The 12,342-nt window shown below is 37.9% G+C and overlaps 2 protein-coding genes across 4 annotated transcripts in view; one reads left to right on the forward strand and one right to left on the reverse strand.

Annotated features, from left to right (window-relative positions):
• Window positions 1–12,342, reverse strand: part of LOC109066939 (sorting nexin-25) — an 825,452-nt gene that overhangs the window by 675,173 nt on the left and 137,937 nt on the right. The window lies entirely within an intron of this gene.
• LOC109101643 (dnaJ homolog subfamily C member 4-like) lies at window positions 387–10,816 on the forward strand. 3 transcript variants are annotated; one of them, XM_042770674.1, is made up of 8 exons: window positions 387–474; window positions 1,310–1,362; window positions 1,759–1,889; window positions 2,742–2,832; window positions 3,864–4,039; window positions 7,862–8,029; window positions 8,601–8,687; window positions 10,327–10,816. In XM_042770674.1, the coding sequence occupies exons 3-8, from the start codon at window positions 1,798–1,800 to the stop codon at window positions 10,421–10,423; spliced, it is 711 nt and encodes a 236-aa protein (XP_042626608.1). In that variant the 5' UTR covers window positions 387–474; window positions 1,310–1,362; window positions 1,759–1,797; the 3' UTR covers window positions 10,424–10,816. The 3 variants fall into 3 exon arrangements, with proteins under 3 accessions (XP_042626608.1, XP_042626607.1, XP_042626609.1); XM_042770673.1 differs by lacking the exon at window positions 1,310–1,362 and having other exon boundaries at window positions 454–474; XM_042770675.1 differs by lacking the exons at window positions 1,310–1,362; window positions 8,601–8,687 and having other exon boundaries at window positions 454–474.

Raw genomic sequence — 12,342 nt, forward strand, 5'->3', positions numbered from 1 at the left:
TATAAGTATAGTGAATAGATCTGAATGTTGCCATTTCTTCAAAATTCACTAGGAGTTACAAAACCCTCACATGTGACAACAGTACAAACATAAATACTGTTTACATTTTAAGTATGTTAAATGGTAAAAACATACATGTCTAATTTGTTTGCAATCCTAAAACAGTCAATGTTTAATTAGGATAATATTTAGTCTGAAGGTACTTCTGTATTTCTCTTAAATACATAAAAAAAGTCAAAGTTTTTTTTTATTTATTTATTTTTATTTTTTGCCTTAGAATAATTCATATCTAGTTCTCTCTCAAATTTATAGTTGTATTGTAGCGATATAATTATATTATTAATGTAAATAAAGGGTAACCCAAAGGAAGCAGGTAAACAGCTGCTGTCTGATATGAAACACTGTCCTTTATGTAACGAGCATTATGAGAGCAGCAGAACATGACAGCAGACCTGCGCGTGTCCGTGAATGAAGGTGACGCCGGTATTTATGTTTAATCCGCTGATTTATGTCTCACTAATGAGATTTACAGCGCGTTTGAGCAGTGTTGGTGTGCGAAGTTGCACGCTTCCTTTAACTTTGTTGTTGTTTTTAGCATTGCAGCTAAGCTAATAGCCTGAGCCGACTGGAGTGGAAAGTGCATTAGAGTGTCACATAAACTGATAAAACGCTACAAGACATTTATCAGGCGGTTAAATAAACTATTGTGAACGTTTTAAGATCGTGTCCTATTTGGGATGGAAATACACTTTAGATTATTAATGAACAAAGACATTAGCTAACGTTACTGTCTGATTTCAGTTTCGCTGGCTGTGTCTCAAACCAAGAGAGCTGACTACAGAACGTTACTGTAGACAGCATTTTTGGGCTCATTTGTTCTGAGACAGCAGTGTTTTGCATCTAAAGGTACTGTCTAGCAGCTCACTAGATTTTGACAGCTGCCAGGTTTATTATTTATTAGTCATAGATTCCTGTTGGACTTGCTGTCCATGTTTAAGATGTTAAGTTAATGTAGATGTTTGGGTAGGAAACACATAAATTGCACTGAATTATACTGTATGTGCGCCTTGTTGTTCACACAATGACAGTAACATCCTGATAAATCCACATTGTGGGGACCAAACTTGATTAATAATGTCTACACATAATAATAAATAAGTCTAGGGTTTAAATTGTAGTGATTAGATAAATAATTAGATCAGTTCAAGAACTTAAGATGTCAAAGAGTGGCCTAAAGTATTGTATAAAACTGTGTGTGTGTGTGTGTGTGTGTGTGTGTGTGTGTGTTTCATCTCTTGTGTCCATTCAGGATCTCCTGCAGAGCTGCTGACCGACTGCATTTCAATGGGATCCTGCTGAGCGGTATGTAGTCGCAACAAAACACAACATGCATTCAACAGGTAAAGCTCCAGTCAAACAAAACATGCATTCATCATGATAAAACCTTACTCAAACAAAATGTGCATTCAGCATGATAAAGCTTTAAGCTAAAACAACATGCATTGAACACGATCAAACTTCGTCCAATCACAGCATGCATTAAACCTGATAAAGTTTCATCCAACGCGCTTAAGCTTAAACACAACATGATTAAGCCTCACCCAGACAGTACACATTCATCATGCTGAAACTGAAACAAAACACTGGATGCATTGAACATGCTGAAACTGCAGCTAAATCTAAAACATAACATCCAGAAAAACTAATGTTTATACTTGTAATAATCCTCATAACTAACACATCTCAACCGTTCTTTAGATTCTCATCTATATTATAATCTATTTCTACTGGAGCATCATGCAGTTGGAGGCTCATCTTCGTCTCTCTCAGGGTTGTTTGTGGTTCTGTAAACGTTCTCAGCGGCTGTTCTCACTTTGTACTGCGCGCAGGTACGCACGACCAAACTTTATGTTAAATACAGATTAAATGTTTTCATTTCAGCAATAAACATACATTGAGCTTCCAAAACCAAAATGGTTTAGCTCAAATGCTTAAAACAAATTTGAGTCCCTGTGTTTTCTGTTACAATACTATATGTTATGGAAGCCCACTTTTACCACAGAATATAATATAAAAAAGCTAATTGTAACTTCTTACCTCTTAAATCGGACTTTTGGAAGAATTGTGAGATGTAAACACTATATATTTTGCAATTCTGACTTTATATCTCGAAAAAAGTTGCAGTTAACTAAAAAAAAACATCCTGGTAAGAAAAAATAATATTGTTTTCTTTTGAATTCAGTTTATTTTTCTTAGGTATATATATATATATAGTTTATGCTTAAAACAAGAAAAAAAATCTGTCAATTGTGTAAGAAAAATAAACTTAATTAAAAAATTTCTTGTTTTAAGCAATCTGAAAGTGGGCTGATATTCTTTGAAATGTTAACTATTAGTGCTGATCCAGAACAATTATGTAAATACATCCTTCAGCGCTGATGTTGTCATCTATAGACCAGAATATTATAGAGACATAAGTGTTTTATCGACATAATTTGACATAATTGTTAAATCAGTTTTTGACTAATTGTTCTAATCAGGCTGTTATATTAGTGTGTGTATATTTTTTTTATTAATTAAATTTTGTAAATTATCATCAAGGGCATGAGATTATGAGATTTGGCTGCAGTTATTTATTATTTTTGTAGAGTGACTATTTTTGTAGAGTTTTATGAATCTTGTCATCATGAAGATAGTGTTGAGAAATGATTTGTTTTCATTGTCTGTTGTTCTGTTTATAGGTCATCAACCAATTACTATGAACTTCTTGGGGTGAAACCAGATGCTTCGATGGAAAAAATTAAAAATGCATTCTTCGACCAATCCAAAAAGGTTCATTTTTAGGCATTATTCTGTAATTGTAAAGTCATTTTGGTTAATGAGTCTAGTGTTACGATCACTAATATTAACCAGAATGTTATCATCCCGCAGTGTGGACACTTTTATAGTTATTATTATAGTTATCTGTATAGTTATCATTCTTATTTTTTAACATCAAGTCAACCAATTTTATTCAATTTTATTTTAAACAATTTTTTATTTTACATTTTATTTTATTTATTCTGTCGTCTGTATGCTTTGACAGTGGAAGAGCAGTTAGTAATATGCATGTGATCAAAGCATTTTGCAGTTTGCATTAGTTTAATTTGTCAAAAATTTAAGCAGATCCTCAGATTTTCTCTGATAAATAGTTTATCCTTGGTGGTTTAAAAAAGTAGCCTGATGCATTCTTACAATGCTGTATGGTTGAACAAAAATTCTGCCTAGTTTTTCACTTCCTAACCCCTAGAGGGAGCTGTTCGATTGTAGCAGAGAGACTGTTGTCTGTTCCCATAGTCTTAAATTCTTAGGCTGCACTTATTCTTGAATTTTATCCCTGATTTGTTTAGTTGTTGAGTTTACTAGGCACATGTTGGATAGTTTGTCAGCATGTCACAAACTGAAGCAATTAAATATGTTGGTGAGACTGTATCAGGGGAAACAAACAAAAGACGTGAAACAATTATGCAGAGAGAAAAACATCTCTTTACGGATGAAGGAGGCAGAGTGACGGCAAGATAGGACCACTGCATGTTTGTGTGTGTGACAGGAGATGAGGGTACGAACCGAGGATATGGGTCTGTGATTTACAGCTCAAGTTAGAGTAGAAAGGTGAAAAGGTGAGGCTTGTGGTATTTTCTGTTCTCTAAATATGAGACATGCATTAATCTGATGCTTTTGTGAATTCAGTGCATTAAGGATACGAAATATTTTTTGTGCATGTGTAATTCATGTTCTTTGAATTGTTTAAATCGATAAATGTATATATAAGTGTAATGTCATTGTTTTGATATGAACCGAAATGTCCGTCTTCTCATCTTCAGTTGCACCCTGACAGTGACCCATCCAATCCTGGTCTGCACAGTCAGTTTGTGCGGCTGAACGAGGCGTACAGGGTGCTGAGCAGAGAAGGGTCCAGACGAGATTATGACCTCAGGCTGAGGTACCAGTATGCTGCAGGTCCAACCTACAGATCCTCCAGCTCCGCCAACAGCCCCAGGTGACTGTTAGCGCCATAATCAATCCACCTGATGTTATTAAATGGGATTTTATTGAATTTGTAAAAGTGGGCATTTTATACCAAAATGAAGGCTATAATATTGGCATATACACTGTAGAATCCAGTGGCCTTTTAAAAAAATGCTTAGATTTGATCCCAATTTTCATGAATTTTATCCTATGTCAAAAGTGAGGAACAAATCAGCAGAAACTGACTAAAACTGATCAAACAACCACTCAGAACACCCTAGCAACTCCAAGCAGCATGCTAAAAGCCTCTCAGAACATTTTAGCAACTTCATAGCAACACCCTAGCAACTGCATAGCAACATGCTGAAAGCCTTGAACAACTGCATAGGACTGCCTAGCAACCACTCAGTCAGAACACCTTAGCAACTGCATAGCAACATGCAGAAAGCCCCCAGAACACTTTAAGGGGGTCCTATTATGCTCTTTTACAAGGTCTTGATTTTGTTTTGGGGTAAACTAGAACAGGCTCTCATACTAGGTTGTTCGAAAAACATATATTTTTCACATATTTTACATTATTACAACACCTCTCTCCCCAGTCTGGCATGAAAGGCTGGAATAGTTCCTGCATCAAATGAAGGCCCGTCTTCTGAAATATGAAATGCACTGTGATTTGTTAGCTGCACCAGTGTGTGTTGTGATTGGTTAGCTGCGCCAGTTTGTGTTGTGATTGGTTAGCTGCACCAGTGTGTGTTGTGATTGGTTAGCTGCACCAGTGTGTGTTGTGATTGGTGTCATTGTGTTGTATTGCTGCAGCTGTCACTGATTGGTTAGCTGCGCCAGTGTGTGTTTTGATTGGTTAACTGCGCCAGTGTGTGTTGTGATTGGTTAGCTGCGCCAGTGTGTGTTTTGATTGGATAACTGCACCAGTGTGTGTTGTGATTGGTTAGCTGGGTCAGTGTGTGTTGTGATTGGTTAGCTGCGCCAGTGTGTGTTGTGATTGGTTAGCTGGGTCAGTGTGTGTTGTGATTGGTTAGCTGGGTCAGTGTGTGTTGTGATTGGTTAGCTGGGTCAGTGTGTGTTGTGATTGGTTAGCTGCGCCAGTTTGTGTTGTGATTGGTTAGCTGCACCAGTGTGTGTTGTGATTGGTTAGCTGCGCCAGTGTGTGTTGTGATTGGTTAGCTGCGCCAGTGTGTGTTGTGATTGGTTAGCTGCACCAGTGTGTGTTGTGATTGGTTAGCTGCACCAGTGTGTGTTTTGTGATGCGCCAGTGTGTGTATTGGTTAGCTGCACCAGTGTGTGTTGTGATTGGTTAGCTGCACCAGTGTGTGTTGTGATTGGTTAGCTGCACCGATTGGTTAGCTGCGCCAGTGTGTGTTTTGATTGGTTAGCTGCACCAGTGTGTGTTGTGATTGGTTAGCTGCGCCAGTGTGTGTTGTGATTGGTTAGCTGGGTCAGTGTGTGTTGTGATTGGTTAGCTCCACCAGCGTGTGTTGTGATTGGTTAGCTGCACCGATTGGTTAGCTGCACCGATTGGTTAGCTGCGCCAGTGTGTGTTTTGATTGGATAACTGCACCAGTGTGTGTTGTGATTGGTTAGCTGCGCCAGTGTGTGTTGTGATTGGTTAGCTGGGTCAGTGTGTGTTGTGATTGGTTAGCTGCACCGATTGGTTAGCTGCGCCAGTGTGTGTTTTGATTGGTTAGCTGCGCCAGTGTGTGTGTTGTGATTGGTTAGCTGGGTCAGTGTGTGTTGTGATTGGTTAGCTGCGCCACCGTTGGATTGGTTAGCTGCGCCAGTGTGTGTTTTGTGATTGGTTAACTGGGTCAGTGTGTGTTGTGATTGGTTAGCTGCACCGATTGGTTAGCTGCGCCAGTGTGTGTTTTGATTGGTTAACTGGGTCAGTGTGTGTTGTGATTGGTTAGCTCCACCGACCGATTGGTTAGCTGTGCCAGTGTGTGTTTTGATTGGTTAACTGGGTCAGTGTGTGTTGTGATTGGTTAGCTGCACCGATTGGTTAGCTGCGCCAGTGTGTGTTGTGATTGGTTAGCTGCGCCAGTGTGTGTTGTGATTGGTTAGCTGCACCAGTGTGTTGTGATTGGTTAGCTGCACCAGTGTGTTGTGATTGGTTAGCTGGGTCAGTGTGTGTTGTGATTGGTTAGCTGCACCAGTGTGTTTGTGATTGGTTTAGCTGGGTCAGTGTGTGTTGTGATTGGTTAGCTGCACCAGTGTGTTGTGATTGGTTAGCTGGTCCAGTGTGTGTTGTGATTGGTAAGCTGCACCAGTGTGTGTTGTGATTGGTTAGCTGGTCCAGTGTGTGTTGTGATTGGTTAGCTGGGTCAGTGTGTGTTGTGATTGGTTAGCTGCGCCAGTTTGTGTTGTGATTGGTTAGCTGCACCAGTGTGTTGTGATTGGTTAGCTGCACCAGTGTGTGTTGTGATTGGTTAGCTGCACCAGTGTGTGTTGTGATTGGTTAGCTGGGTCAGTGTGTGTTGTGATTGGTTAGCTGCACCAGTGTGTGTTGTGATTGGTTAGCTGGGTCAGTGTGTGTTGTGATTGGTTAGCTGGGTCAGTGTGTGTTGTGATTGGTTAGCTGCGCCAGTGTGTGTTGTGATTGGTTAACTGCACCAGTGTGTTGTGATTCTTTAGCTGCAGAAGTGTGTTGTGATTGGTTAGCTGGGTCAGTGTGTGTTTTGATTGGTTAGCTGCGCCAGTGTGTGTTGTGATTGGTTAGCTCCACCAGTGTGTGTTGTGATTGGTTAGCTCCACTAGTGTGTGTTGTGATTGGTTAGCTGCACCGATTGGTTAGCTGCACCAGTGTGTGTTGTGATTGAGAGCACTCTGCGCCTGGTCGGGAAGTGTCAAGCCCCTTACCATAGCGGCCTGCCAGCTTCAGTGTAAATATTGCGTCAAAATCAAATCAATTTGAGTGTGATTTGGACCCGGATGATTGTAACCACTCTAAGCTCGTCTGCCTTGGGAAACCTAGCGTGTCTCCGACATAGTGATAACACTCGTTGCCTTTTGTAGTGCAGCTCAACCAGGTCTCGTCCCATTCGTCGATATTTGTGATATCACAAATCCTGGAAAATATGCATTGTAGTTCAGACGAGTCATTCGTTGTAGTTTTTGAAAAGTGATTTCTGTTAAATAAAATATCTCCTTGTGAAGTGGACTTTGAGCTTTGTAACTTTGCAGGGACTTTTTTTATGTTCAAACAGCAACATTACAGACTAACGAAAGTTGAAAAAGTGAAAAAGGATAATAGCACTCCTTTTAGAACTGCATAGTGATGCCTTAGCAACCACTTAGAGCATCCTATCGTCATGGTGACAAGATTTCCACAGACATGTAAAAAGTATGTAAAAAAAATCTGTCTGGTTAATATTAATATTCTGTGTCAGCAGAAAAGTAAAGTCATTTCAAAAGAAGTTTTATACAGTTTGATGTAATATTGTGAAAGCAATTTTTGTTGAATAATATGCAGTAAAAACAAATATTTTTAAGAAATGTAATAGGTTCATGTCGACTGATAATTTTGGGTATATGTTTTAGACTCTTAAAAATAAAGGTTCTTTATTGGCATTAATGGTTCCATAAAGAACCTTTCCAGTGTATAAAAGATTCCTAAAAGTGATAATTGTGTACTTATTGTGTTCTCATTAAGTTCTTTTAAGCACTGTTCACTGAAAGGCTCGAGGAGCCTAGTGGTTCTTCTATGGCATCACTGAAAAAAAAAACACTTTCGGAACGTTACTTTTAAGAGTAATTTTCATTTTTATTTTTAAGAATCATGTTAAAAAATGATTATAGTTCAGTGGCAAAATAACCAGTGTTGTATCTCTCTGTTTGTCAGTGCGGAGGCCGCAGAGAGCATGCGTTACTGGGAGCAGTTCAGACAGGCGCAGCCTCAGGAGAACACAGCTGAAGAGCGGGAAAAGAGAAAGAAACGCAACATGCGTTTGGTTGGCTACTGCATGCTAACCATGCTACTCAGTCTCTCCGTACACTACTTTGGGTTCAGGTGAGTCCTAAAACATATCAGGCGTACATAACATTGACATCAACATGCACAGTGTTCCAGCCTAATATTTTTCAACACACTCTGAATGATGCTGCGCTGATAAGTGAGTGTTTTGCAACTGTTTGAATGAAACGCAGAGCAAAATGTTTTCGTTTGTTCATGTGCCAGTTTTCTGATGAGTATGTGATAATGATGTTTTGTTTCTGAAACGCATTTTGTCTGTCCCAGAGCCAGATGAACCCCAGTAGTGCGTGTTCACTGGTTTCCCATAATCCCTGATGTTTAGTTATGCTTTCCAGTATCAGCTAAATGTTTTTACACCTTGATTTAGGCAACTGAGATTAAGTATCTTCTACAAACAGATGCTGCTCGGTTGAAGCGTAGCAGAAGTGCACTTAAAATGTTTTGAAAAATGATCAAATGTTTTATTGCCCTGTCAGTACCCATGTGGCCTTTTAAATGCGACCCTAAAGTTATGTGGGCACGTCGTGGATGTCTGTTTACCCCTCCAAATATATATGTTGGCAGTAAATCTGTTCACCTTTGACCTCTGGGCCGGTCTGTCATGCAGGAAACTGGAAGAGCTCCATAATAACTTCATGGATGAGAAGGATAGAATCATCACTGATATCTATAACAAATCCAAAGAAAGAGCCAGGTGGGGGCCCCTTTGAAGTTGCACGTGTTGCCTCAGGATCACATCAGAGGTTCTGTAGTGTTTGAAACCATTAGGGGAAACATTGTTAACATGTAAAGGGGAGATCAAGTAAGATGATTGTAGATTCATCTCATGTTATTAGACAGCCTTTATGGATTTGTTCTTTATTAGCAACTTATTCGGCCCCCTTATGAGGTTGATGAAGGTTAATTTAATTTGTAAGTCACTTTGGATAAAAAGCATCTGCATTGGATAAAAAAAGAGGAATTAGAATAATGCTAAATTGCATGATGGCACCATATTGTGGGAATGAAATATTATACTGTGAAGCACTCCCTGAGTCATTATTTCAATATTTCAGTTAATGGTCACATGACATGAAAGTAAATAGATTAGTTTATTTAATAATTTTTTACAGTTTCATTTTGACTTTGTAGCTGGACTTGGTAACACTTTATAATAGCTTTCATTAATAAATCATTAACAAACTTTATATAATGCTTAATGGATCATTAGTTAATATATATTCAAGAGTTAGAAACATAAGATAATGTGCTTGTTAATGTTTGCTTATAAACTCGTCAAACATTAGATAATGTTGAAACAAACCATTATTTCATGTAAGTTAAAATGCTTACAAATGTCATTAAACTTTCAATTCCATATGATCAAGAACTTATTGAAAATCTACAAATGATTTTAACAGATGTTATAAAATGATTAAAAGCTTGTGTTAATGCACAACTTTTTTGCTGCTGTTGAGGTGTGATATGGGTAAGTTAGGGACAGGTTTGGTAGCTTGGGTGGGTTTAAGGGTTGGTTAAAGGGTCAACAGTGTACAGGGGTCAATTTGATTACTATAAGGGAACACAGTTCAATCTGTTTGTATTATATTGTTTTGATAAATGAACAAGTTTTTTCTTAAAAAAAAAAAATGGTTTTCCCCATTCAAGGAATATTCTGTTTAATGACATACTGAAGAGTAGTATACTAATGTGAGTGTTGAGGCAATATAAACTTTTTTTTTTTTTTTTTTTGCACCAAAATTACAATGTGTTATGTCTTTAGCAAGCGTTTAGCTAAACTTAACACAAACCTTGTTACATTACCTTAAGGTCCAGTGCCCATAAAGATACTTATTGATTAGTAATCGTTTATAAACATTTACAAATTATGAATAATTTTAACTTTAGATTGGCTATGGATATGTGTGAACAGGGTACATTTAGGTCTTTCGGGACACTTTTTACCATTGAGATGACTGCTCATAAAGGTATTAATGATTATTTAACATTTATAAACATTTGCAAATGATGAATAGTTTCCACTTCAGATTGGGTACTGCAAAAACATGAACAAATAATTCATAGATTATTTGTTCAAATGTGTAAATAGAGGTCTACACAACAAAGGCCAACGAATAAAGATCATATGACCTGAAAGTTTACTGACATTTGTAAGCATTTTAATTTGCATTTAATAATCACGTTAATCATTAGGTAATCTTTAGTAAGTTCATAAGTAAACATTAATTAGAACATTATCTCATATTTCTAGCTATGTGAATATATATTAACTAATGATCTGTTGTAAATTGTAAAAAATGTATTTGATCATGCTGCTGTCTGATTTTCCTCAGAGTGAACGGCTTTAAGAAGCAGCAGGAGATCCTGAGACAGAAGCACGCTGAGTTCCTGGAGAGATACAAGATCCGCAGTGATGGAGAAGATAAATAAAGCTAGGAAAAGACAGATCTAAAAGCACATCACACAGTTATGGAGAGAATGCAAGTTGTAGATGAATGTTGAAGAGTGAATGGTATTCATTATGTGTTCATAGATTTTATACAAATTTTTAGGGTCACAGTATGTCAAATACACAAACACAGCAATATTTCAGCCCTTTTTTTAGCCCAGTTCTGTTCTTTCACCCAACTGCATCAGATTAAGGTCACAGAGGGTGCAAGGCAAATCAGGCTGATTATAGGCCAATATGGCTCCTCATGAGGTGTTTTAAACACCTGTACATTTACTGTATTGCCTGCATTTACAGGCGACATTGTAACTGCACCTGGAGAGGGTGTTATGGAAACATTGCATTCCTGATAAAGTAGTTCATCAAAACACTGAAAGCACTGTACATTGTGCACTTTGTTAAGCTCAAAGAGTGTGTGTGTGTGTGTGTGTGTGGGAGAGAGTTTTTTTATGGACGAATGTTATACAGATGGACAGGTCAGTGCTGTCCAGTGTGAGTTTTATTTCAGGTGCTGGTTATTTTCCAACTATATTGAATGCAACATCAAATAATTTTATTGTGAGTTTCTTTCACCCATGTAACAGATCTAGGCTGCATAATAAATGCATTTCAAGTCTCTTATCCTGCATCTAAACTCTTTGCAGATCCCTGATGTCACAAGGCATAGATCCCAACATGAAATCTTTTTAGAGATCTGAATCATTCCATTATTTGAAGAATGGAAAAGTAATTTTAGAGTTTGACATTTATTGTAAATTCTTCAAAAGACATTCATTTTAAATTAGCAGAGAGCCTTCATCTTTATAAATCAAATATTGATTTGGTGTGAAATCACTCTAATGCAAGCCTGAATGTTACTGGGTTTTGAAGTGATTAATAATTATAAAGATTATATGGATCTCAGTTATGTAAAGGTTTTCATCTGCACAAATGTGTGTTTCTGTAGATTTTTGCTTCTCCTCTTTTCTTACATACAACCATTTTTAATATTTTTGAAAGAAGTCTCTTATGCTTACCAAGGCTGCATTTATTTGATCAAAAATACAGTAAAAACACATAGTGAAATTATATTACAGCAATAACATGCCCCGCTTTTTAACTCCTCTTAGCAAACAAAAACCTCTACTACGTCATTCCAAATTTGCAATGTTCTTTCCAGACATTCGAGAATCCACTGCAGTAGATGAATGTTACAGAAGCCGCACATTACCAAAGCCTGTGCAGATGTTGATGATCTGGGCTGTTCTGTGACTCCACGTCCTGGGACTCAGTCTGATGTGGTTTACTGATATGGCATGGGCCCATATGCAGGTGCTCCTCTATGCTCAGGTCTGATCTTGGAGATACTAGCTTTCAGGAATGAGTCAGGGACAGATTCAGTGATGATTTTTAATCTGCTTTTCTGTCTAAGAGAAATTTTTAAGTTTTGAAACACTTTAAGGGCACCGTCTGGAGAGTCTTCACAGAAGTACGAACAACATTGCCCACAGTTCAGCAGTATTGATGGTGAAATCTTGTGACCTTGGCCTAGTTTGTTTATTTGGATATGTGATGGCTGGACCTTCTCTCCTGACCACTCTGGGTTTTCCAGAAGGCCTTTAGAGAGTTATACTCTGAAAGAGCTCTTGGCAGTTGTCAGCTTTAATGCTGTTGGCAGTCCAGGAGAGATAGAACAGCCTGCATTCCTGAAGCCCACATGGATTTTTTTTGCTTGGTATAACCCAAACATACCTGTGGCTAAAGTTGGGGGTCTTCACATGCAAGCAAAGTCAGGTTTGTTTGTTGAATCAATCAGTTCAGATGCTGTTCAACTCATTTTACATCTGAAGATAAAGTCACAGTAGTGACTTAATAAGGATGTGTTGTTTATAATAGAGTCATAGCTGTTGATGCACAGAAA

The sequence above is a fragment of the Cyprinus carpio genome, chromosome A14 (assembly GCF_018340385.1).
Source record: "Cyprinus carpio isolate SPL01 chromosome A14, ASM1834038v1, whole genome shotgun sequence".
Lineage (NCBI taxonomy): Eukaryota > Metazoa > Chordata > Actinopteri > Cypriniformes > Cyprinidae > Cyprinus > Cyprinus carpio.

Excerpts from the sequence above, each read along its gene's own strand:
- LOC109101643 (XM_042770673.1), top strand. Across the intron at positions 4,040-7,861 it reads AGCTCCGCCAACAGCCCCAG|TGCGGAGGCCGCAGAGAGCA; the intron begins GTGACTGTTAGC and ends TCTGTTTGTCAG. Across the intron at positions 8,030-8,600 it reads GTACACTACTTTGGGTTCAG|GAAACTGGAAGAGCTCCATA; the intron begins GTGAGTCCTAAA and ends TCTGTCATGCAG.